Raw genomic sequence first — 27,101 nt, forward strand, 5'->3', positions numbered from 1 at the left:
TTTCCAAATGTAGTAAGACAGGTCAAACAACATAAAAGTTTCTGAAAGTGTTTAGCTCATGTTCTACAAAGATTTTGTTTTTCATTGATCAAAACCTTTGGTGTTTTGAACATTTTGAAAGAAGCTAACAAGTGTTGCCCCTCCCTCCCCCCCCCCCCCCCCCCCCCCGTCACATGTCTCCCTCACAGCATAGAAAAGTGCCGGGATTAGAGAAGAATTAACACAAAGCAGCAACGCCACTCCAGCCTCCATCCGAGCCAGGCGTTGGAGAGGGAGAGAAGAGAGAGAGACTCACAGAGACGAAGACACACGCAAGGCGCTCAACACACACAAACACACAGGAGAAGAGTCCCTTGAAGAGAGAGAGAGAGCTACGGAGATACACACTCACAGAAGAAGTCTTCGCTAGACAGAGCTGACTATGGAGGAGAAGCAGTTTGCTGGGATCCTGGTAAGTCCCAGTTTGTTAGCTGTGGTGTTCCTATGCAGCCCCCTCTCCCTCCTGACTCCCAAAGCAGCTCTCCTCACACAGAAGACGCGCCACAAGTCTGCTAAGCGTGTTTCGATTGTCGTGTTTAGTTTTAAAAGTAGGGTGTGGTGCTATAGCCACCCTAGAAAGTCAGCACATTTGACCAGAGGTGTCCTGTTGGCCTCAGCCCCATGGCCAGTTCACCAGTCAAGACCTGAGGAGCGTTCCTACAGGAAGAGCCCAATATGGAAGGGATTGGAGATTTAATTTACTACACCTCAAACTGCCATTGGTTGTTGTTTAAAGATTTCGGAATAATGTCACCACTGAACCTTTGACATTGTGTAGTACTTCTTTGAGTAGTTCCGAGAAACATTTCTGATTTCCTCCTGGATTGACGAGTCAGATTTTTAGAAATAGTAAGTATAGCTGGATATTGCAAAAGTTAAGACTTGTCTTTTAGCTATCAGGCCTTTTACGGAGTTGACATGCTGATGTCACAGAAGTCATCATTCAGGTGGTGTGTCACTAGGTCACATTGTGATTCTATGCACCATGAAGTATCTCTGCACATGTTCACTCATTTTGAGTCTTTTAATTTCTGATATCTGCCATATCTTTGTTATGTTGTTCTCCCATTGGGTTCATTTAAACTGATAATAACACATTACACTGTAACCCTCTCTCTCTCTTGCTGCTTGCTGTCTCGTTCCTGATGAATTTAAATGCTATTCGGCTCTTTATCATGTCAGCGGGTGTCAATCAAACCACTTGTCAGTGACAGTTTTTTTCTTTTTCTGTGGAGTTTTGGCGAAAGGGTGTGTACTTTCATTTGGACTCGGTGAAGGACTAGCAGCCCCTTAAGCGTGCCTTGGTGAGCAAGTGTTGCCAGGTCGGGATAAGCTGCCTGAGTCTGTCTGTTGGACCTGCTTTGCTCTGCAATGCTCTGTTGGCTGGTTTCTTCTACTGTGGACTCCAGGTTTCAATGTAGTCGTTCAGGGCATGTGCTGACAAATGTGTGTTGTGTGCAGAGTGATAAGGTGGATACAGGGAGCAAAGAAAGGCTGTGTTGCAAGGAGAAAGTGACTTGATAAATGGTTAACACAAAGGTGACATCAATCAGTCAAACCGTGTTTGCCTAATACATTGTTGTACTAGATGTAATAGCATTCAGTTCTTTCAAACCATGTGCACCATTCAGCACTACCGACACGACCAATCGTGTTCAAATGACGTGGCCCGATCACATTTTTGAACCAGGTTCAGGGCCAAGGCCAGGGGGGCCGAGAAACAAACAGTTTGTTATCGTAGCTGGAAAACAAGCATTGAGAGGTTTAAGGTTAACCTTGGGAGTCCAGTGGAGAAGACTGAAGAAGAGAACAACAAACCCACTCTGCCTCCCCTTCTGTGATTGGTCGATTTGCGTCCGGGTTCTGATCCCTGGCCCTGTTGTGTTGGGCAGACAGACGGCCGTGTCAGTCATGATGGAGGGAGAGAAAGACGGGAAGAGAGGCAAGGATGAGAAAGGGGGAAGGTGACGAAGAATGGGGAGAATAAGGAGCGGGTGAAGGAGAAACCGAGTGAAGGAGGATGGAAGAGGAGAGACGGGGTGAAGGAGGGAGGGGGGTGAGAGACAGAGAAGAAGGGCTGGCAGGGAGTGAGGGAGAAGGGGGTGATTGTCCCATCACCAACTGTCACACTTTCATTAACATCCCTCTCTCCTGCAGACACATGCAGCCCAGTCCTTCTGTCCACTCTCTTTCTTACGTGATCGATTGCATGACACCTCTACCTGGTTTTCAGTTGAATTACTCATATAAAGGACATTAGTCTGCCTGAGTTACTGCTTGGCCAGGTGTCTACAGTTATTCCCACTGCTATACAGCGGTAGCCATCTGTTCAAGCTGTAAATCAGGTTTTGATTTGGCTCCAAATCTCATCCATCTAAAGTCAACACTGACCCATCGGAACTTTTCTAAGAGGTTAAATCTCCTGCATCTTTGTTCAGTGTTCTGTCTTCTAGACGGAGATTCACTGAATGGACGAGCAGATTGGCTTCTGGCATACGATCTTAGAAAGCTGCAAAAGCCCCTCGCTTTCTCTCTGTCTCTAATTTATCTGTATTTAATGTCTCTCTTTCTCTCCTTCCTTCTCTCCATTGTGTCTGAGCGGAGGATAGGATGCGAAGAGTTGTGTTTGCAGAAGAGGAATAAAGTGGGAGGTGTAGCTGTCTCTTTTCAGGGCATTATTTCATGGCTGGCTGGTTATTTGGCTGGCTGGTTATTTGGCTGGCTGTTTGCTAGCTGTCTGAGGGACGACATTAGAATTGTGAAGCATAGCCACCATTTACCTATGGTACACAAGATACCCGAACACAACTTTACTGACATCATCTAGTTATGCTAATGCAACAGGAGGTTTCAGAGTATGTCCTGCTCTTTGGCCTGTGAGCACCCAATTTTGGCTCAAACTTTGCGTGACTGTCCATGTGCGTGTCTAAACACTTCCTGGGGCAAACAAACTGAGAATCAGACACTTCAGTCTCGCAAACCAAACAGTGGTCTTCTATTCCATTCTGCTGTTTCGTTCTGTTCTCAATAATGAGGCAAACTCCCAGCAAGGTAGATTTATGCCTGGCCTGACAGAAACTAAAGGACAAGTGTAGAACTACTATAACCAAGAAGTTGCTGGTTCGAATCCCAGATTCATGCCTGACCTGTCGGAGACCAAAGAGTTTCGGGGCATGCTGTGAAAGTGCCCTGATCTTGTTACTTCTCTCTTGTTTAGTGATGTGTGTGTGTGTGTGTGTCTGCGCTCACCCACACGTGTGTGTGTGTGTGTGTGTGTTGCCATTTCCCATGGGCCCTTCCCCTAATGTGTGCTGCTCTCTGTGAAGTGGAAAATAAAGGGAAACAAATGGAGGCTCCCAGGGCCTGGCAAAGGGCTCCCCCAGGACAGGAGCCCTAGCTGCACACGCTCCCCCCCCGCAGGCCTGCTGCCTAGAGCCTCTGGGCTGACACATTTGCTCCGGAGCTGTGCAAACTGTCAAAGAGGTTATTTTCAAAGTGTCTATTGTTTTGTGCTGGACAGTGCCGCATATCTGGAGCTCGCCGTTGACTTTTTCTGTCGAGGGGGCCCGAGGGGTCGAGACGACCATTTGGCGTTTCTTGAGGCTGCGTAGGTGCGCTTGTGAAATTCTCTGGCGGAGGTATGTGTGCAAGGTGGGACGCTCCACCTTCTTTTCAGTTTGCGCCTCGTTCCATTGTCTGTCTCTCTGTCTGTCTGTCTCTCTGTCTGTCTCTCTGTCTGTCTCTCTCTCTGTCTGTCTCTCTGTCTCTCTCTCTGTCTCTCTCTCTGTCTCTCTCTCTGTCTCTCTCTCTCTTTCTCTCTCTCTCTCGCTCTCTCGCTCTCTCGCTCTCTCTCCGTTTCTCCCTCTTTCCTTATATAAGGGCCATATTGAGCTGCCAGTCAGTCAGCTGCATTAGCTGCAGTGTTCACATCTTTTCTAACTGTGCAGCCGTGCAGCCCTGGCCTCAGGCTCAGGCCATGGGAACAGATGTGGACGAGGGGAGAACAGAGGGAATGGGTGACGGTGAGGAAGTCAGACATGATTTCTGTTCATGTTTGAGCCTCTGTGCTGCCTGGATGACTGGATGGCTGTACAGTGGAGTGCATGAGGAGAGCGCATCGGGGGCCCAAGCAGAAGCAGCCACTGTGGCGAACGCACAATAGAAGGACAAGGGCCACCAAATGCCAAACACGTCCACTGCTGCGCTCCCTTTAAAAGGCTCCCCGACCAAAAAAAAAAAAAAGGGGCCCATTGAGTTTCGGCCTTTAGATTTCATTTGAAGAAACCACTCAGGCTGAAAATGTAGTTTTTCTGTTTTCCCCCCTTACTTCCTCCATCCCTTTTTCCATTTAATAGCCACCTCAGCCCACCCACTGCCCTCCTCCTCCACCCACTGCCCTCCTCCTCCACCCACTGCCCTCCTCCTCCACCCACTGCCCCCATTCCAAAAGGATAAACAAGAAATCCCATTTCTCCTCCTCTTCAGGTTTGTCAAATTATGGACAGCAGTTTTGCATAGCAGGAGACAAAGGGGGGGGCTCTTAAATCATCCCATTACTTTTATTGTTATGAATCTTTTTCAACGGTTCCAGTGGGACGCGTCTTCAAAGGCTTTTCCACCCCATATTTCGGTGATTTGTTGCGCTTGAACTCAACCTGCTCTGCCTGTGTGCTGAGTGGTGGATATAGGCATGGGACACGGGGGGGTCTGGAGTTCTCAGGCCCCCCCCCCCCCCATGGCAGGAACCCCCGTCGGCTGCAGTGTTTAGGGGTGACCTCAGTGTTGCAGAAGCAGGCAAGGACAAGAGTAGCCCAGAGGACACGAATATAGCCTTCCAGCTCCGATGACAATAACAAAAGTGCAAAACAAAACACACGACTAAACACACAACACTATGAAATAAAGTGAGAGTCACAAATGGATTTGAAAAGGTCAGTTCATTACGGGTTTGTTTGTAATGTACACCATACATTGCTTTAGGAAAGTTAGTGGTTATGCTCATTAGATATGTGAAGTGACCTGGTGAAGTTGTCACATGTAGTATGTGTGTGTTTTCTGCGTCCTGCGACACAATCACATGCTTGGAGAACAGGTCAGAAAGAATCAGTTTGGTGTATGCATGATGAAACACTCACCTTTTTTTCTAGAAGCCAGCCCACTACACTAAATTGGAAACAAACATATGAATTACTAGTAGTAATGGCCTTCACCCTTGACCCACCTCTTCTTAAGTGAATTGGTACTTGAAGTCACTTTGTGTGTGTGTGAACACAGAATCGCATTCAGTTCAAACTCATTCTTCTTCCTCGTAAGAGGTGGTTCTGTTTATTGTGACATACAGCTGAACTTTACCCTAGATGTCATTCCATTGATAAAGATTGTTGTGATTTTCATTTTTCAACCGATTATGAAGATTTATTTTCAGATGTAGTAATCAAACTGAGCACTACCAGTAATATCTGCAAACACAGAGAATATTATCATACTTATATTTGTATTATTATTGTTGTGTGTGTGTGCGTGTGTGTGTGGCCAGTGAGGGCCGTAGATGAAGTCTGCGCTGACTGCATCAGCACACATGTACATTTGTTTACAATACGCATGCCTGGCCCCTCCTAGTTTTGAGGCTGACAGTCACTGCTGTCTGTCGCTCTAATCTGTTCATTGTACAATCCACGTGAGGAGAGCTAAAGTCACATGCACCTCACTTTCATCCCCAGCAATGGTCCCATATGTTTGTCAAAATGTGTATGTTGTGTGCTTTTTCCGGCCCGATTTGTTCCCAAGCTTCCACTGAGCCCCCAGTCTCCCCGAGGGGGAACCGAGCTACACGCTATTTATAAAGAATTAACAGCTGGGTCCCTTCCAGCGAAATTACTGAGGGGTTGGGGGAGGGTGGGGGCAGGAGAGGAGAAGAGAGAAGGGAGGGGGAGAGGGCGAGAGAGAGAGAGAGAAATGTTCATGGAAACTTCAGGTTAACCCAAGCGTTGGAGAACGCTGCTCCTGTCTCCCAGAAGCCCGTCCAGGCCGTGTCAATCCCGAGTCCGCCATTGGACGAGAAAGAAAGGAGGGATCAGGAAGTTGTTGTCCCCCCCGACCCCCCCGTCTCCGCTGAAATGTGTCCTTCTTTGTTCGGACCGGACAAAAAGCTACCGGTGACGCTAAACCAGGGGCTCGTTTTCTGACTTCCCCTCGGTGGTGTCGTCCGTCCTGCTGCATAGCCATAACCACCCTCTCCAGAGCCCACGTCCGAACAGGAGGAGGACCCTGAGATTCTCATCCCTGTTTCAGATAACTAATCACAGGCGATGAGATATTAAGCTAATTGGGATAAAGGACAGATATCTAGATGGGTTTGGATTTAATAAGACCAAACTTCATTGTTATCATCCCGAAGAGAGGGAGATGGAGAAAGAGCGACAGAGAGAGTGACAGAGACACCACGAGGGCATGAGACCAAGGCAGACCGACACTCAGAGAAAGTGGAGCTTTACTGTGTTCTGCATAATGGCTGTTCTTTTCTCATGAATAATATGTGACCTCATCATTTCACAGATTATAAAATGCATAATCAAATAAATGCATTTCATTTTCCCTGATGAACAATCGAAACAAGAGGAATCAAACCCACTGTATTGTTCTATTAGCTGTGGTGTGATTGATTCTCTCTCTTATACAATACCATATCTTCAATCCACACGAGATGCCTACCCCAGATCGTCTCTTATCTTCTGACAAACTAGGCCAATTAAAAGGACATCCTCAGAACCTAAGTCGTTCCACTCCACTGGATCTGACTTGGATCACCTAGTTCCAGTAGATCACTAACTGTCCTGTAGCTAGGATTTCTGTCTCTGTCTGACTGTCTTATGATCGTATGAGTGTTTGTCAAGTCCATGTTGGTAGCAATTGGTCTCAGGCTTTTTAATTGTTTAATAACTGTTAAAAAATGCCGTCCTAGTGTAGGATATTTCTTCCATCAAGCGTTAACAACCTTTTGTGTGACACTAACAAGGTTCCACAGCTTGCTTGGGACTGTGCCTAATCCCTCATTGTTATTATTTTTCACGTATTTTTTTCAACCGGTATTTTATTTTATTGTGTTGATGCTACATGCTACACTGAGGATGCTAACCTCGCCAAATATTCTTTTAAGCGTCTTTATTTGGTCTTTGACAACATGCTACAGGACGGAAGAATACCCCCACCTCTTTTCTCAATCCAGAGGGAGTGTAGCCACACAAACATTTTCCTCCCCTCTCTCACACCCCGACTCTTGTTGTCCATGTACCTCACTCTCCCCTTCCCCCCCCTCCTCCCTCTCCCCCTTGGCCTCCTCTTGCTCTCTATAGCAACTGGCTGTTGTCCCCCTGCTCCCTGGCTGCCTCATTGATGGGCAGTGCACAGCCTCACGACCCTTTGTAAATTCTTGCATGCCTCGGAAGTTGTCCGCTCCCAATGGCCTGCCCCCCCTACCCCCTCTGCCCTCTCCTCCAGACAGAGGAGTGGATGTCAGCGTTGGGCAGCAGTAGAGCGGTAGAAGAGGGCCAGGCGTATCTAGTCTCTTCTATCTGGGGTTACCTTTCAGCAGGGGAGCCAGAGGGTAGCCATCTTGCTCTACTTTCCTTTTTTACACATTTCTATTTCCACTTGGAGTTGCATTTGTTTTGGTATATAAATAAAGTTTGATTGATTGATATTTAGTCCTCTCTGTTGCCAGTTTTGAACGCTGCCTCTAAAAGAGTCCTGGTCATGTGTATACTTCTCATGAGTGGGGTGGATGGACAGGGCATGCCTGGTGCTAGCAGGGGGCCCAGGGGAAAGGGGTGTGGGGGGTCAGGTTGGGTTAATCTGTTGACCTTACCTCATGGAGTCTGGCTGGACAGCAGCTCAGATCCTAAAACAACTCATGTGAAAGACATTTCCAAAGTGCAGGACTCAGAAAACACTTCAAAGACTATTTATAACAATATACCTATTAATAACAGTATTGCTATTGCTACTACTATTACTAACAATATTGCTATTACTACTACTATTACTAACAGTATGGCAGGACTACAGCTCTGTTCACATTATTCGTTTTTGTGAATTGTCTTTCCTTACTCACACTAGCTCCTCTCTGCTTTCTCCCTGTTTCTCTCTCTTCCTCCCTCTCTTTCCCTTGGAAGTCTGGGGATATGCTGGCTGTAGGCTCACCTCTCTCAGAGTAGCACAAGGCTTATCTTCCTGTGTGGAGGCATTGCCGTCAAAACCCACTGTGTGTTTATGTTGTTGTTTGTGTGGTGTTTGAATAATCCTAGTTCACACCACAGCTGTTGAGAAATTGTAAAAAAAAACAAAAAAAAACAAAGAAAGAAAAGAGAAACTGATTTTAGCTGTTCTGGGCAATTCCACAGGCTCGGCATCTGTGATCTCTAATTGGAGCTAAACACCAGACATAACTAGCCAATTAGCAAAACAAGTTTCCCTACAACAGTCAACAACTACTTGTATGGATGAGGGGGATCTGCTGCAGCTGCTTCCAAGTCGATTTATCTCTTTTCATCTTTATAGGACCCCCTTCCCATCTCTCTCTTTCTCTCCTATTCAACTATTGATAAGTGTCAGGCAGTGCTGAGATGCTCATTATTGGTGACCTATTCTGTGGTTTGTGTGTGTGTGTGTGTGTGTGTGTGTGTTTAGGCTGTGTAGTGCAGGGCTAATAGGGCTTAGTGAAGGATCCCTGTTGAGATGATAATGACCTGCAATGTCAAACTGTATACACACATACACACACACACACACACACACACACACACACACACACACACACACACACACACACACACACACACACACACATACATACATACATACATACAGGCTCTCGTGGATGCCTGGACTCACCTGTGCCTGGACACACACACATGCCAGACCAAAGGAACTCTTAAAGAGCTGTCTGCATGTTTGCGATGTATTTTGCTAGTCACGCACACGCGCACACACACACACAGACAGACAGACAGACAGACCGCTGAGAATAAAAAAGGAAAGTCTGAAATGTGGAAATAATCAAATCTCTCTTCCTCTCGTGAAATTCCAAAATAATGTTTTTCATCATGTGCCAACTGTGCCTTGGTTATCCTTAACATGCAAGCTCAGAACTGCTGCTATGAACTCAAATGAGCCTATTCCCACAGTGGGACAATGCTTAAACATTGCATATGGAAGTCATGCTCTTGAGCAGATGGACCAATCAATACGTGCTGTCCACGTCTCTCCATCCAATCCCATCGTCTCATGGAGTGGCTCCAGCCAACCGTCTGCCTCCATTGTCCTCAGCTATCAAACACTCATTAGGCATCCCGCCAGCTGTCTGTCAACTTCTGACACCACTGACAGCCATACTCTGTCGAGGACTTGGCCCACGAATGGGGTCTTAAATCGCCTCCTTTTGTGACGAGGCATTTTGTTTATCTCTCTCCTTGTCTCACTTTCTCTCTTTCTCCCTCTTCCCAGCCCTTAATGCAATGTCCTTCTCTTTTATATCACCCCTCAAATGTCGTCTTTGTGGTGAGTTGTTGGCCATACATTGTGTGAAGGCGGCCTCCATAAGTGAGTTGTCCGTTGGACCTTGTGAAGGAAGACAAAAAAAAAACGGAGAGAGGAAAGAGTATGAATTAAAAGGGCGGAACTCTGCAAACATGTTGTCGACAGCAAGTGGGGTATCTGCCCCCCGGCTGTGCCCTGCGTCTTCACACACACACACACAGGAAGGGAACTGGCAGTGTCAGGGGTATGAGGATTTGAGAGTCAAGTGTCTGTGAATGGGAGTTGTTGGTGGTCCTGGGGGCTGCAGCTGCCTGGAAAACAAATGGAAGAAATAGGAGAGACAGCAAGACGAGTGAGTCCAGTCTGAAGCCGCCGCTCGCCTCCTCACTCCTCCTCCCTTTCATCTCTGGAGGAAGCTTGGCAGCAGCCCCTGGGCTTGACTCCGGCCTGGCCAGGCAAGTCCCCGGCCAGCACAACCACAGTTCCACCCCCTCCCCCCACCTCCCCGCTCCATACCCCCCCCCACACCCCCCCTCGTCACTCTGTATGCAGCCAAGGTGCTGGAGTGACAACAGACCATTCATTGTGGAGGTGGAGGCAAAGGCTGTGGATCTCTCCTGTCCTATTTGGGAGAGAGGGGTGAGAATGGGGCGGGGGGGAGAGGAGGAGGTGGAGAGAATGGGCAGAGGGGAGGTGGGAGACGAGGGGGGGGTGTATTTTCCTGAAATGGGGAAGTCGAAGAGAAAATGGACACGGAGAGAGGGCGGGTGAGCAAAAAGTGAGTGTGAGAGGGAAAAAGAGAGGGAGGGCTCGTGAGGGAGGGAGGGAAGAGAGAGAGAGAGAGAGAGAGAGAGGAGGCGCGACCATGCCGAATGACTGAGGGAGGCGGAGAGGAAGCAGAACTCCATCAGATGAAATGAGGTGAAAATAATTCGGGCATTAATCAAGCCAGGGCAAAAGGAGGGTGTTCTTTTTTTTCCCTCTTTCTGCGGAACGAAAGGAAAGGTGTGAATGAAGAACTCAGGAGTGGAAATCAGAGAACCACTGTTCACCATCACATCATGTCAGAGTCCAACACCACTGCAGCCACCACAGACCAGGTCAGTTCTTTTCACCCGTTTTTTTAAATAATCTTATCTGGATTCTGGAGCGCAGATGGGAGACCGGATTAAGCTACAGTAGATGGCTACAGTTTCACGTTTCCTTGGCGTGTAAGCGAGAATGTTTCCAATTGTAAACTAAGTATCTAAAAGAAAAGGGGAAAAAAAAGACGGTTCAAGTCATATTTTTTCCTTTGTGTTTCCAAAGATTAGATTCACTTTTAGCGAGAGGGTGAGTTTATCCAACTATCAAAGCGGCGATTGTGCAGAGCTGCCCGGACGACGGTACTAGGTCCTGAAAGAATTGAATTAATCAAGACACGCTATTGTTTCTGCCGCCTTATTTTTCGGTGATCATTCAGAGGGGTCTGTGACGACTCAATAGGCCCGGCAGCACCACGTGAGGAGGGGGATACAGCTCTTTAAAAACCACCCCACGTGTGGCTGCTCTGAAAAGTTTTTATAACTAATTGCAGTGGGAAGTTCTCTCTGAGTTGGCCGAGGGGGGGGGGGGGGGTGTGTGGGACGGCGTTTCCAAGGAAGAGGGCCGGGTAACCGCGTGTGAAAGAAGTGACAGAGTAAAAAAGAGAAGTGTCCAGAAAAGGGGGGGTTGGCTCATATTTATGTTTTCTTGCTTTCCTTCAGCCCTTTCTTATCGACCAACCGACCTGTCACTTAAACAATTGCCCCCGAAGATTTGTTTAAGATAGAATATATAGATACATCCGCTCTGGAGCGGGGTTCCTTACCGGCTGGTGGGTGAGGAGAGCCAAGTTCTGTTCTGGGCTTCCGCTGCACTCAGTCAGGGCTGAGCTGGCTCCTATAGGGCAGGCTGCATTGAGACACGGGCAATACAACTGCCACACACACTTAGAAAGACACAGTACATTTATGTGAAGAGGTAAATGGGGGTGATTGCGGTAGGTAAAACACAGGAATTAAGCTAAATAAACTAGTTTTAGAGCGAATTGTGAGGTTCCTCAGATAAGTGTGAGTTTGTATGTGTTGCATACTTGTATAGAGTCATACCTTCATGTATGTGTGTTGAAGAGGGTGTGTGCGTCAGATTTCATTGAAAGACACAAATCAATGTCATTTCCCTTTTACTCTGCAGCATTTTTTATTCGTTGTCTTACAGCTGTTTGCACTAGGTTTAAACTCTTCCTGATCCACCTCGTATGGTGAAGATAACTTTATGGATATAACTTTTCCATCAATGTCGTTTTTAGTTTTCAGATCTTTTGAATTTCCATTTCAGCTTTCAGCATTTTTCACTCTCTTAGGCTCAGGCAGTCCTCTTAATGAGGATGGCTGGACACTGAAGTCAGGGGGCATGTTTGAGGGCTGACTTTGTTTGTTCTCTGTTCAGATGAAAGAAGTGCTCAGCGCAAAAACCTTGGAAACCTTTTGAAAAATGACAAACTTGTAGAAAATTGTGTAATTTGGAGGTCAGTTTGATGTTGCGGTAGAGCCGTGTCACCAAACTCAAGACAAAATGGAAATCTGCATTGGAATCGTTTCATCTCAATGTAGATAATCATTTTTCTATGTTCAGATTCAGCTCCAGTAAAATGATGTGTTTTATACTATATAGTGCGACCTGGTTAAATAAGCAGGCATGACATATGGGGTATGAAGGTTGGACATGGGTGAGCTGGTTGTGTAGATCTGACAGTGTTTGGTGCTCCTCTAGGACCAGGTGCTCCTGACGTGACAGACTTTACTGACAGCAGACTGGACCTGGGGCAGAGCTTAGGCTTCATCAACACTGCACTGCCTCTCTCCCTGCCTGCCTGTGTCCCTGCCTGCCTGTCTCCCTGCCTGCCTCTCTCCCTGCCTGCCTCTCTCCCTGCCTGCCTGTCTCCCTGCCTGCCTGTCTCCCTGCCTGCCTCTCTCCCTGCCTGCCTCTCTCCCTGCCTGCCTCTCTCCCTGCCTGCCTCTCTCCCTGCCTACCTCTCTCCCTGCCTACCTCTCTCCCTGCCTGCCTGTCTCCCTGCCTGCCTGTCTCCTTGCCTGCCCACCCGTCTCTCTGTCTGCCTCTCTCTCTCCCTACCTGCCTGCCTCTCTCCCTTCCTGCCTGTCTCCCTGCCTGCCTGCCTGTCTCTCTGTCTGCCTGTCGCCTCAGCACTATCGATCCTAATGTAGATATATTTAAGCGCCATAAATTTCCTAGTGCCAAAAACACATTATTTATATCATCCAATTGACCACAGCCTACATGATACACATGTAAAGTAAGTATAGGTGTTAGGAGTTTACTTGTGATGTGTGTGTGGGGGGGGGGGGTCAGCATCGGATTCCTACAATCCTGGCAGTCGTCAGACTGACCCGGGCGCTGGGCAGCACAATAGGCTGAGCTCACATCTCATTGCGCTGCATGCTTGACTAGTCATCGGACTAATAGGAAGTTGGGCAGGATGTGGTTATTAGCACGGTGGAGGTAGCGCTGACTTCCCCTGACATGCCTTCACAAGGAGGAAGAAGCGTCCGATCTTCAGGGGCGAAAATGAGGACGGGTCGTTCGAATGCCTTCTTTTGAATAATGACTTAAATATTGGTAATGAGAACAGACGTGTTGTTAGAACTTTGACTCTGATTGAACGATTGACCCAGATGATGTGCGTGTGTGTACATAACCAGATCAGCTGGATTGCGACAAATTCTACCAGAAAGCTAATGAGGGTTGTTGAGTTGAAAAGCAGGAATGCTTTCTGTTCTCATCAATGCTTTCAATGGAACTAAAGCAGTCTCTATGACTGGTAATGTTTTTAGGGTTGTCTACAATGTCATTAGACTCCAGCATATTAAATGGCTATTCTCAGTGTGCGGATGCAGCTACAATGCTAACTCTGCAATAGTTTCAGTAAAGTAATTAAGGCTTGTAAAATGTACTATTTTGGAAAAAACGGTTTCATGATTGCAATCAAATCAAGGGCAAATCTGCGTGTTCAGATTTTCATAGAGCGTAGGGCTTTATACGACACAAACTTCATCAAATGAACCTCCTGAACCACTGACTTTATGATTACCTTGAATTTAAAAAAAAGAATCTCTTCCCTCTCCTCCATCCGGGGGACAGGTGTTAGCTAGTTTATGGAGCGGAAGGGTGCAGTGGGTATGTTTACAGGATGCAGCAAGGGCAGCAGAAGAGAGAGAGAGAGACAGAGAGAGAGAGAGAGAGAGAGAGAGAGAGAGAGAGAGAGAGAGAGAGAGAGAGAGAGAGAGAGAGAGAGAGAGAGAGGGGAATGAGGGAGAGGGACATATGTGAGCATGGCTGTGGGCTCCACTGACTCCCCACATGGTGCTGGAGGCTCCTCTCTCCCCTCCCTGACCTCACTGAGCAGCTCCCGGACCCACAGCTGGCAGCCACACCATCCCACTGAACGCACCACAGCCCCGGCTGGCTGGCTGGCTGCTTACTGGCTGGAAGGATGGCTGAGCTGAAGGGCTCGCTAGCAAGGCTGCTTCTTTGACGAGCTTATCGTTACGGAAGGGGGTCGTGAGAGAGCTTTGGGGGCTGGCTGGCTGGCTGGCTGGGAGGAAGGCTGGCTGGCTGGGAGGATGGGAGGCTGGCTGTGCTGGAGGGCTGTCTGACTTGGAGGCTAGGAGGCAGTCTGTTCCTGAGGGCTGGCTGGCTGGCTGGCTGGGCATGTGTCCCAGGGCCAATGTGTCCTATCCAGCTCAGTGTGGAACCCTCATGCTGGACCAGAACTCGGGGGTCTGGTCATCCATTGGTCAGGTCAGTGGTCAGATCAGGTGGCAGCCCCATCACACAGATGGTATACTGCTGAGCCGCTCATTAAGACTGCAACCCAACTACAACTACAGCTTGTTGGGATGTTGTTGTGGTATACCATCTGAGGTGGTCAAGTAACTATGCATGTACCTCTCAAGTATGTTGCCAATTCCTGGCTCTATCCACTGTAAGGCTTTTCAGAAAAGTGTAGCGTTGGTCCTTAATTATCTGCTGCCTGTACTAAAGGCACCATTTGAATGCTCGTTGCATAAAGACGTCTGTTAATGTAAGAGTTGGAGCGCCTCGTAAGTGCAAAAGGACAATTGCTTGAATTCTTTCTAAATGTAACAATTCCATGGATTGGTTGATGGCCGTCCTGCGAAAGCGACCACAGGCTGTCATTTAGAATCTGTCTCCGAGGCCACCATTATGACACCGTCAGAGAGCCTGGGACCCAGCCCAGCCACAGATCCTATTTAATGACAGAATACAACATCGTCAAGTTACCTCTCTGTCTTGCATGCTCCTATTTCTGTCTCCAGAGGAGGTGGGGGACCCCCCCACCGGGGTGGGGGGTGTGGTGTGTGTGTGTGTGGGGGGGGGGGTTTCTGTGTGAGGTGTTGGCCCCATTGGAGAGGTGACCTGAGGCTGGCCCTGTGTCAGCTGAAGATGACTTATACAGGGATGCATGTCAAAGGTGGAGCCTCTAAAAATGCCCTGGCTGACGACAGCTGCAGCAGGCTGGGCGGACGTCCCCGGAGCATCAGGGTGGATGTGAGATCTGAGAGAGGTGGGTGAAAGGTTGACTGCACGGGGGTGTGAGCGAGGTGAGGGAGAGGGTACCCTGGTCGTAGTGCAGCCTGGCAGGGTCTGGGTGGAAGGCCTGGCCCCTGGCCCACCCACTCACAGCTTCAGAAGTGCCGAGCCCTCAGCCACACCACGAGCCCTCAGCCACACCACGAGCCCTCAGCCACACCACGAGCCCTCAGCCACACCACGAGCCCTCAGCCACACCACGAGCCCTCAGCCACACCACGAGCCCTCAGCCACACCACGAGCCCTCAGCCACACCACGATCCCTCAGCCACACCACGAGCCCTCTGCTCCACGAGCCCACAGCCACACCATGTACACCGTCAGTCTTGCTCATTCTCAACGTGCTCACTTGTATGCAAATACCTCGCGTTGCCACTCCTACTGGCCCAGATGCCATGTGAGACAGGGATCCAATGCAGCAGCCAGCAGCTGTTGTTGACCGTGGTCTCCCCCATCAGACTGACTGGTTGGCACGACTCTGGCTCGTGTCTTGTTTTGGGACAGTCGTAAGAAGGTCCTCTTACGCAAGACTCCAAATCGCTGTACGGCCATTCATGGTAAATGCCCATTAAAATGAATGGTTCTCATTGGCTAACCCTGGAAACCACGTAAACTTTATGTCCAAATGGAAACCAGATGTCCCTGTTCATTACGGGTTCATGTAGCAGAGGTTTTAATCGAAAGCGACGCACCGGGGGATTTTGAACCTGCAACCCCTGCAGATCTACAGTCAAATAATCTACTGTAACATACAGTGTAGTGCGCACGTGTGTGTGTGTGTGTGTGTGTGTGTGTGTAAAAGTAGGAGTTCAGTGTAAATGCAGTCATTTGAGGGAAGGGATGCTAGCTCATGCAGTAGTGGGTGGGTGAGCATAAGGCCAGTTACAAGAAGTGACCCATTCTGCCAACTAGGATCACGTTTCACTGCAGCCCCACAATGGGTAACACACAGCGTGTACAGTACCGACACGGATCCTGCAGGGTCAGGAAGAGGGATCCAGAACGTGCTGCTTTGGATGAAAGCTTACGTTCACCTGTGTGTGTGTGTGTGTGTGTGTGTGTTTTTTCCCCCCAGTGTAAAAGAGACATCGAGGACGAGTGTGTGTGTGTGTGTGTGTGTGTGTGTGTGTGTGCGTTCATGTGTACACCGACAGTGTGTGGCTGGGGGAGTGTGGTGCAGGTGAACAGCTTGCGTTGGCCAATAGTTCCGCGGGCGAGTCTCCCGCATCGCTACATGTCCATGCCCCATGAAGCGCTCATTGAATGATCTAGTTAAGCGGAGCGCAGGGCTGAGGCCAGGCCTGCCTTTCTGCACAGATCAGCGTTGACAAGTCGGGCTGCGTCTCGCCCAGTCTGCTCGCACCCGGGCCAGTCCCCGTCTCCGTGGAGAAAGTTGTCTGTGGTTCTGGGTTTGAATCCCCCCCACCCACACCCAAGAGATCAGCCAGACGAGACCTTTGTGGAACAGAAGGCGAGGTTGTTGCGTTGGGTCAGGTTTTGGTATGGCAAGAATCCGCAGCAAAAAAACTAACTACTAACTCAAACGTAGGCTACAGTAATGATGTGACATGTTCAGCACATTGCACGACCCATAGTCTTTACACAAAGAAGCATAATTGGGGAGAGATCTCCATCTGAAAGGCTGGATCCTGATTGGGTAGAACGTTCTTGATGAAGTCCTTCAGGAGGATCCCCGGAGTATCTTCACGGACAGCCAGCGCAGTGTGGTCCAATCCATGACTGTGTAGAGCGTTAGGTTTCCAACTGCGAGACCACTCCTCTCATGCCCTTCGACCCCACCCCCACCCTTAAGGTTGAGCTCTGCCTGACTGCCACTCCCTTCAGGAGCTTCTAAAGTAGCTCTCCAGTATCGATAGCCTCTTAACAGATGCCAGTGAATAGGAGCTAAAGGCTGTAAGGTACACCAAGGATTGGGTCTAGATATCTGACATTGTGGAAGGGTGAGAGAGGTGTGATAAATATCTACCATGGACAACTCACTGGTAAGGAGAAGCCATGTTGGTGTGGTGTATGTAGGGATTGTGTATGTTTGGCATGATGGTGAATCTGTTCGACTTGGGTGTTTTGAAGTATGCGGGGTGTAAATAAGTGTTTGTTTGTTTTGAATGTGTTGTGTACAGTGTTGGGTGTAACCCGTTACTAAGTAATGAGTTATTGTAATTAAATTACTTATCCACTGAAAAAGTAAAGTAAGGGATTACTGTTCATTTTGAGGTAATTTAATAAGTTATTTGTAATGTACTTGCGTTACATACTGTAAATTAGTCAAACAGTTCTGTATGAATCAATATTGAATTAAAATCTAAATGTATTGTTTTAGGATAAAAGTGAACGCTGCCTCGTTAGCTGTAGTGCAGTTGCACGGGTGACGTGAGTTTTTGTTGCATAAGCGCGGGCTTTTGCGGTGTGAAGTGGAAGATTGCGGACTTGGCTGAAGCAAGTAGTAGCTGTTTTACCGAATGGAAATATCATACAAAAATATTTTATAAACAATATTGATGAAGTCATTAGTAATTAATTACTTTTTTGAAGTAACTTACCCAACACTGGTTGTGTATTAGTGTTCATTTTAAAATCCAAGGTCAGTATTTGGGTAGAAATAAATGGTTTGGTCTCCATTTTACATTTTGAAGTGTAGAAGTAAAACAATTGTTAAGTTTTTACTAACTAACGGAATATCAACTAACCAACTAATATTTTACTAAGTAACGGATAATGACTGGCTTGTTGGCTGAGTGTCTGGGTGACTACTGACTGGGTGAGGTGACCCAAAGAAGACTCCTGCTCCTGGGGGGGGCAGCACTGTGTGACTGGCCCCAGCAGTGGCCCCTCCAGTCCCTTCATCTCCCCCTGCCTCATCTCTCCTCTCTTGACAACTCACCATTTGGCTGAATCAATCAGCCATGGAGCATTCAGGTATTCAGGTCTGGACCAATCAGGTCCCCAGGAATGTTTGTGCTAGCAGGGTGAGAAGCCACGGTCCCAGCGACTTCAGTCAAATTACTTTCACCTCACAGGGTCCTTATAGAGAAGCCTTCTCTGCAGGGGCTTCTTGGGATCCAGGGATTTCTTTCAGAGCGGTTGAGCAGAACTGTAGTGAACACACACAAGGTGACGGGGAAGGGACACTACGTGTGCCACTTACGCAATTTTCTGTGCTTAGTTTTGTCTCGGACAACAAAAGAAGCCAGTGTTATTTTACTGGTGTGAAGCGATCTCCCTTCACGTGTTTACATCTGATTTGGAGTTGGCTAACAGGCGTCACTTGGTGTCAGTTTGGAAATGACGTGACAATAGAAGTCGTTGAATTCAGTGCTTTCCGTGTTTGCCTTTCAATAGACAATGAGTGTCTGCAATTTAAATCTCAAAAACGGAATTCAACTGCGCAACAATACCGACTCCTGAGTCCTGAATATAATGTCAATCTCAAAATGAGCGTTGGTGACACTCGTTACAACCTCCCATCATTGTCCTCTGACTGTGATGCCTGAGCATTTACAAAAAACAACAGACCCTAAAAGGAAGTGAATATCTCCTTTTACTATAACATCTCTGGTTATGAAATGCCAGGATATAAATCTTCTGATTTCACACTTAAATATCTATTCTATCTTTTTAATTCATTGACATTTAAAATAGTCTCCTCTTCTTGACGTGTCTGTGAGTGTGGGCCTCTGCAGAAAAATGTCAGTTGTGTCATTGATCCAAACTGTTATCCTGAACCAGAGCCTTTGAAAGAGGCCTATTTGAAGTTGCTCCCATCTCTCGAACCTGATTGGACAGCATAGACTAGACCTCCCCCACCCCAGCTTCAGAGGAAGAGGTTATATATAAGAGGTCATATACATACTTTTTGTCAGCCCAAAATGAAGCAGTCTGAGTGCTGTATGTTCTAACCCTCTTGTGTCTTCTGCAACCCAATATTTAATGATAGTGCAAATGCCTTCATACAAATTTCTTCTAGTAATATAATATTTATATGTCTCCATTGTTTGCCAACAAAGCACTGTTACCCCTACAACATTCCCAAGCCCGAGGATAGTCCTTCCTACTACACTGTAAACCCAGTTTATTCTGAATTCTCGTAACTTTTGTGGAAACTAAATCAAGCTGTTTATGTAATCTAAGAAATGTATTTGAAAAAGAAGAAAAAACTATTTTCAGTTAATCGTCTAGTAGTCTCTTTTTTACACAAGAGATTCAATTACTTAAACAGTTTGATGTTGCCTAATCAGTTTACACAAGCATTTTGAGTAAACCCCCTTATCAGGGTTTACAGTGTTGGGTCCAATCTACCTTCCTCTAACAGTTCACAATTCAGCCTTATTCCTGTCGTGTTTATTTTGATGTTGGGGTGGATGGTGGCTCTGTGAAAGTATGGGGAAAGATGACCTTTCACTTGTCTCTGTTTGGACAGATGTTCTTCCTAGAGGAGATGACAAACATTTCCCTCATCCCTCCATCTCTTGTTGCCACAGCATCACTTATTTGTCATTGTTGAGCAATAGCACAACACTAGATGTGATTACAAGGGGAAGGTTTGTCCCAGTACAGTTCTGCTGTTTGCTGCTCTGTATGTTGCCAGCTTTTTTTTTGCAATACTCGTGTATCCCATTACTATTGTATTCATTAGCTGTTGATACTCACTCTACTGCTTGAAGATATAGACTTTTTAACTAACAGTCGTCATACTAATTTCTGGAAGTCAAACGTGTCTGTTTTGCCAACTTGGCAACATGACTCACGTTATCACAGTGCATACTCAGTTCAGTTCGATTTACCGTGACTCATCCAGGTGGAGACCTGGATGAGTAAATTAGGTACTGGTGCACATTTGCAGAAGTCTGTGTGAAATCCCACGTCAAATACCACGTCAATCAAAGCAGCACTGTACATTGTTTGTCTACGGCCATTTTGAATGGTTTCATTTTTCTTTGTTTTCCCTCACTGAGCTCTTTTTTGTGCAAACGAACAGCCTCACGTTCTCACAACCATCTCTTCAGCCCTGAGCACGCCTGTTTGTGACAAACCACACTTCTCCCAAACTTCTGACCGTGCAATGAGGAATATTAGAGGGAAGCAAAGTAAACATCTCCATTTTTGGGTGTGGGGGGGGTGCCGGAGCATGTTATGTCAGTTGAAGCACAGGGTCTAATGGCTTGCGAAGGTTGCATGTGTAGCAAGGGGGCAGAAGCATTGGGTGAGCAGGCAGGAAGGCTAGCGGGCATTAGCTAAATGCCAGGCACCTGGAGGGGGATCAGACTGACTCCTGGTGAGATGACCGTAGAGTAGAGCAGAACAGAATACAATACAATACAATAGATTAGAACAGAATGGAGGAGAGAAGGGAGAGGAGGGAGGACAGGGAGAGGAGGGAGGAAAGAGAGGAGGGTGGAGAGGAGGGTGGAGAGAGGGAAAGGAAGGAGGAGAGAGGGAGGAGAGGGAGAGGAGGGTGGAGAGGGAGAGGAGGGTGGAGAGGGAGAGAAGGGAGGAGAGGAGGGTGGGGATGGAGGAGAGGAAGGAGAGGAGGGTGGAGAGAGAAGGTGGAGAGGGAGAGGAGGGTGGGGATGGAGGAGAGGAAGGAGAGGAGGGTGGAGAGAGAGGGTGGAGAGGGAGAGGAGGAGGGAGAGGAGGTTAGGGAGAGAGGAGAGGAGAGGAGAGGAGAGGGAGAGGAGGGAGGGAGGGGAAGAGAGGAGGGCGTTGAGTTGCGACCCGTGAGGCTGTGTCTGACAGTCGGGGCAGGCCGCTCCAACGTTACCTACGTGTGGGTGAGGTCCTCGCGTGTATGTGTGTGTGATCTCCAGGGCAAGGAGCAGGCTTACACTCCAGTGGAGAGGGTTTCACACCCTGACAGGGTGGCAGCTGTCAGGGGGCCATGCTTTGTGAAGTGTGTGCCACTGTCCATCAAACTCCCTGTTGTGGGGAGAGAAAGGGAGGGAAAAGAGAGAGGGAGGGAAGAGAAGGCAGGGTACTGGACTGACTGGGGTCTGGCATTGTGAGGTCTAGAGAACACATGAGTGGTTTCGAATGTTCACCGTTTGCCAGCTGACAGAAAGCTAGCTAGTTTGTCTTTTGTCACCCACGCAACCACAAACTCTTGTGAATAGTTAGTAAATAGTGAGTGAGGGAGAAACCTTTAGACATTTGTCTGAACTTTGTACCCAGTGCTTTTGTGAAAACATGCAATATTTGCAAATGTCCAGTAAGAGTGCATATGCACATAACTGTGTTATGATGGGGCCAGTGGCCCACATTGAGAGGGAACCACATACTGTAAAGAACCATGCTACCTCAGAGGTTGTTGGCCCTGGTCTTAAATCCAGACCGAGGGAGATTGTGGTCGAGGTCAGAGAGGGGTAAGACAGACAAGGTAGAGAGACTAGAGAAAAAGGCAGGAGAGACGTAGGCTAGAGAGATAAGAGGCAGGGTAGAGGAAGGGTTAGTGCTTGGGCCTTGTACTGTAGAGTTAGTGATGTGTGTGGACTTACGTAAACTGCAGATGGGCCCAGCTGGGTGTGCAATGAGGCTGTGTGTGTGTGTGTGTGTGAGCGTGCTTGTGCGTGTGTGACTGCACAGGATCCATGGAGCAGATACCGTGGGTCTAAACACCTGGGCAACGAGATGGACAGACGCACAGACAGACAGGCGGTCAGAAAGACGAGAGAAGGTCAAACGCGCACATATGGCAAACTCTGACCCTGTCGTGTTGCTAGCTACTTATCACAGGTGGGGAAAGCTGGAGATGTGCAACGGTAGACCTATGGGTGTGTGTGTGTGTGAACAAACACACATTCTCATTCTGCTTCAAGCCCTGTCTGTATAGCTGCTCTTACACAACAAGCAGGTAGGAGTTTCTCTCACACACATACACACACACACACAAATACAAACCCCAGAACACAGGTGCTGGCGTCTCCTCCATCCAAAGATAACTGAAGTTAGCCCATTGTAGAATAGGCTCCAGCATGCCGCCAGCTGTGAGGCAGCTGAAACAGTGCAGTTCCTCACACATAAAAGCTTTGTTTGGTGATCTCGTACAGTGTCCCATCTGCAGTCCAACACAGAGGGTTGGAAATCTCCCTGGAAAAGGTTAACTTTGTTTTGAGTTGTAGCATTTGTCGCAGCCAGATGCAAGGAACCACCACAGGGCAATCGTCTAAGATCTGTGTTTTTTTGTTTTTTTTTATATATTTTTATATATATAAAAAAAGAAAAAATCTCTCTCTTTTTTTGTCCTGCCGAACGAGCCGTCTGGCCGTCTGTGTGGGACTGTGTCCGCTCCGGGCTGCGTGTGTCTGCTCAGCCTCGCACGGCCCTCTCACCGCACGCTGCCCCTCAGCCTCGCACGGCCCTCTCACCGCACGCTGCCCCACATACCCAGGCTCCTGCCGGTCAACCCCAAACCTGTAGTCGAAACAAGTGCACCACGGCCTACACACGTCCTGAGGTTGCTTCAGGACGCGGGTACACACCACTGCCGGAGCATTCCGCCCCACATGGAAAGGTTGCTTCTTTTTTTCCATGACATGTTGGAGCTGAGGTGGGAGCGTGCTGGCAGCGTGATCGATACGCTCCCTCATGAACACCTGAGCTCTGCAGCTTCTCTGGTGCTACGCCGTGATGCGACCACAGGAGGATGTGGAGGAGCGTGTACTCGGTAGGAGTAGAGGAGGAGAGAGGAAAGGACAGAGAGAGGGGTGGAGAGGGGTGGAGAGGGAGTCTGGGGGGGTGGAGCGGGGGAGCGGAGCATGGCGTCCCCGTGGACTCCAGGGGTTGTGGAGGAGGTCAGGATGGAGAAGACCATCTGATGGAGACAGATGGAGGGAGGAGACTTGAAATGCAGAACGACAAGACCAAATGTTGATTTGGTGCCAAACGCCACGGTTATCTCGGCTCGCATCACTTCCGCTCCAGCACGCAAAGCAGAGCTGCGCAGCACATACAGTTGTACACTCGCTCTTTCTTTGTCTCTCGCACACACACACACACACACACACAGCTCCTACAGCGAGGAGCCACCATATTACGTCGTGCATACAAGGCATAAAGTCTAAAGGCAGCCAGACCTGGTATTCAAACCAGGGGATTTGACCAGTTAACCCCTTCAAAAACCCTCCTTCACGTGTTGCACTAGAAGAAGGAGCTGGAGGGAGGAGATTCTACTGTGACCACATCAACAAGCTAATCAATCTGCATCACAGATGGGAACAAAATCTTGTCTTGAGAGTTGCCAACGCATGGACATAAACTAGCAGCAGTGCTTTGCTGGACTGTTGTGGATGCAGGGTTACGTGTGTGTGTGTGTGTGTGTGTTGACAGAGAAAGCTTCTCTAGATCACAGCTAAACCTGTCAGGCCACAGCGATGGCTGTCAGGACACTGTGGTACCACCCAAACACGGCAGGGGTTTGAAATCACAGACCCTGCATAACAAACAAGGAGTAAAACCACAAGGAATTAAATTCCAAATCAAATGGCATCTTTCTCAGAGAACAACATGGAGGCCAAAGTCATTTAAGATAGGGTCATAATGGAAACATACTGGAACTTTCTCTCTGTCAGTCTGAGAGCAAGCAGTGGCCTTAGGCTAGACAATCTGGACTGACGAGAAGACTAATGCTGGGTCTCACCGGTCATATGTGAATGCTCACTGTCATTTTTATTTGTCAGTCAGTGGACTGTTCCATCTGTTATCAGCATTGTTCTGTATGTTTCAGCTGAACTTCCTCTGGACAGGCTCCAGCTAGCGCTCCGGTTCTGCCGAGAACTCCCTCCAAGACCCTCTCCGCTTCCCCCGTTTGGTGGCCCTTCTAACGTTCTGCCTCTGTGTTCTAGAATGGAGCAGTCCCGGGAGAGCCTGTGAAGAAGGATGAGAACTCCAGGCGGGGGAACTGGGGGAACCAGATCGAGTTTGTGCTCACCAGCGTGGGCTATGCTGTGGGCCTGGGCAACGTGTGGAGGTTCCCCTACCTCTGCTACAGGAACGGAGGAGGTGGGCGGGCTTCTCTCTGCGCACACACACACACACACACACACCATCACACACACTAGCCCTCCGAGCTGAACACTCACTGATTTAGTTCAAATCTGCTATCTGAGCCATGGAGAACAATCGAGTGATATTGGGTCATATTTCCACGTTCCCGTAAATGGTTGCGTAAGCCCTTTCTGACTTCCTCTTCTCGCTCTGTGTTTGATGCTTGTGTTGGAAATTGGAGCTGTTTGTTACCCAGAGTGGAGCCGTGTCCACTAAAGCAAATTCAATGACAGTCCAGGTTCCACTACTGTACTGTGTGTTCATCGATGTGAGTTTGGTCCAGTTCCAGCCTGAGTCTGTTGTGTTTATCCCTCTGGCTCGGTTCCAGAGCTGTTCTTGGCTGGGCTACAACTCCATTCACATGGAGTCTCTCCCAACATGCAGTGTGTGTGTGTGTGTGTGTGTGTGTGTGTGTTACGTCTGTTTTGCCACCTCAAGGCCATAGAAGGGCATGGTGTGTTTAGGCTGTGTATTATCTCACTGTGAAGCTGGATCTCTGGAGTGGACTGCTGTTGCTCAAGACCCAGACACATTAAGAGCAACTTGGTCTTATCAGAAGTCTGACACACTCACACACACACATACTCACACACTCATTTGTGTACACACACTCGCGCGCACACAAACACACACTTACTCACTTGCCTACTTACAAACTTGTGCACAAACAAAACACACAACGCACACACACACACACACACTTTTTGTCGGTGGTCCCAGTGGGCTGTTTGTGGCCGTGGGTTCAGCTGATCACGGAGGATTCATGCCTGGCTGCTTCCCTGCTGCCTCTGCAGCACTCACTGATGCTGCCTCGCCTGCCTCGCCTGGCCTCTAGCAGGGCACATGGTAGCTGCAGATGGGTCACACACACATACACACACATTCAAATGTATACTCGCACACAAACACACGGATACACACATACATACTGCATTTATTCTATAAATATATATATATATATATATATAATATATGTTAGCTCAATTGTATGAAACTAAGTTGTTTGTCTGAAATAAACCAATCAACTAACTAAATATATATATTTAGGACTCAGTGATGGCTTGTCTTATGTGACCTGGGTGTGTGACGTGTGTGTGTGTGTGTGTGTGCGGTCCTCTGCCAGGTGCCTTCATGTTCCCCTACTTCATCATGCTGGTGTTCTGTGGCATCCCCCTCTTCTTCCTGGAGCTTTCCTTCGGACAGTTCGCCAGCCTGGGGTGCCTGGGCGTCTGGAGGATCAGTCCTGTGTTCAAAGGTCAGAGGTCGTTCTTCATTCTAGAAGTGTTTGTCTGTGTGTGTTTACTTGAGAGAGAGAGAGACAGAGAGAGAGAGACAGCGAGAGAGAGAGAGAGACACAGAGAGAGACACAGAGAGAGACACAGAGAGAGAGAGAGAGACAGACAGAGAGAGACAGAGAGAGACAGAGAGAGACAGAGAGAGACAGAGAGAGACAGAGAGAGACTGAGAGAGACTGAGAGAGACTGAGAGAGACAGAGAGAGACAGAGAGAGACAGAGAGAGACAGAGAGAGACAGAGAGAGACAGAGAGAGACAGAGATGGTGAAGAAACAGCAACAGGAGGGATGAGGAAAGGTAAAAAAACAAAGAAGAAAAAGTGACACTTAAAAGACTGAGAAAATAAACCTGTAGAATGTTGAGCGTGAGAAAGGAGCTAAAGGTGAGTGTGTTCAAAGTGTGTGTGTGCGAAGAGGATCTGCATTCAGCGGCGCGGTGCTAGAAGCAGGACACACAAGGCCCTCAGCTGTCTCCCCCTGGCCGTCTCCCTGTGTTTGACCAGCGCCCGGCGTTGACCGCTCCTCTGTGTGTCCAGGTGTGGGCTACGGGATGATGGTGGTCTCCACCTACATCGGAATCTACTACAACGTGGTCATCTGCATCTCCTTCTACTACTTCTTCATGTCCATGACCAACCTGCTGCCCTGGACGTACTGCAACAACCCCTGGAACACGCCCGCCTGCAGCAGCGTGGTGGGCAGCACCTCGCGCCTCAACGCCACCTTCGCCAACGCCACCAGCAGCCTGGCGGCCGGCGTGGCAGAGGTGGTGAACCGCACCAAGAGGACGAGCCCCAGCGAGGAGTACTGGAAGTAAGAGAGAGGGAGAGGGGGAGGGAGGGGGGAGAGGGACGGGGAGAGAGGGGGAGAGGAGGGGGAGAGGAGGGGGAGAGGGACGGGGAAAGAGGGACGGGGAAAGAGGGGGAGAGGAGGGGGAGAGGGGGGGAGAGAGGGGGAGAGGAGGGGGGAGGGGAGAGGAGGGGGGAGAGGGAGAGGAGGGGGGGAGGGAGGAAGGGGGAGAGGGAGGGAGGGAGGGGGGAGGGAGGGGGGGGAGTGGGAGAGAGGGGGGAGAGAGGGGGGGAGAGGGAGAGAGAGATGGGGGGAGGGAGAGAGGGGGGAGAGAGGGGGAGAGGGAGGGAGAGAGGGGGGAGAGGGAGAAAGAGGGGGGAGGGAGGGAGAGGGAGAGAGAGGGTGGGAGGGGGGGGGGGGAGAGAGGGGGGAGAGGGAGAGGAGAGGGAGAGAGAGGGGGAGGGAGGGCAGATTGAACGAGGGTGGTGAGAGAGTGAGGATGTATTTGAGGTATTGAAACAAAAAATGACAGTAACAACTAAGAATAACCTAAACCTCTCGAAATGCACATTCACGAATTCAGCAACACACCAGCAATTGAATAATAATATCCTTTTATTGAAGCAGGGCTGGTACCAGAACCAAGCCTGATGCAGTTTGGTGGAGGCTGGTAGCAGAGCCAAGCCTGATTCAGGTTACTGGAGGCTGGTAGCAGAGCCAGGCCTGGTGCGGATGG

General features: G+C 48.7%; 1 protein-coding gene across 2 annotated transcripts in view; it reads left to right on the forward strand.

Annotated features, from left to right (window-relative positions):
* The window catches only part of slc6a9 (solute carrier family 6 member 9), a 38,798-nt gene that overhangs the window by 989 nt on the left and 10,708 nt on the right, over positions 1 to 27,101 (forward strand). Inside the window, exons 2-5 of one of the 2 annotated variants that reach the window (XM_084706835.1) lie at positions 189 to 451; positions 24,081 to 24,237; positions 25,406 to 25,537; positions 26,113 to 26,389. In XM_084706835.1, the coding sequence (XP_084562961.1) occupies positions 422 to 451; positions 24,081 to 24,237; positions 25,406 to 25,537; positions 26,113 to 26,389 (596 nt within the window). In that variant the 5' untranslated portion in view covers positions 189 to 421. Of the gene's footprint in view, positions 1 to 188; positions 452 to 10,511; positions 10,674 to 24,080; positions 24,238 to 25,405; positions 25,538 to 26,112; positions 26,390 to 27,101 lie in introns of those variants that run through there. The other variant, XM_084706834.1, reaches the window with a different exon arrangement.

This window comes from Hypomesus nipponensis, chromosome 10 (genome assembly GCF_054491055.1).
Source record: "Hypomesus nipponensis isolate SF chromosome 10, ASM5449105v1, whole genome shotgun sequence".
NCBI classification, from domain to species: domain Eukaryota; kingdom Metazoa; phylum Chordata; class Actinopteri; order Osmeriformes; family Osmeridae; genus Hypomesus; species Hypomesus nipponensis.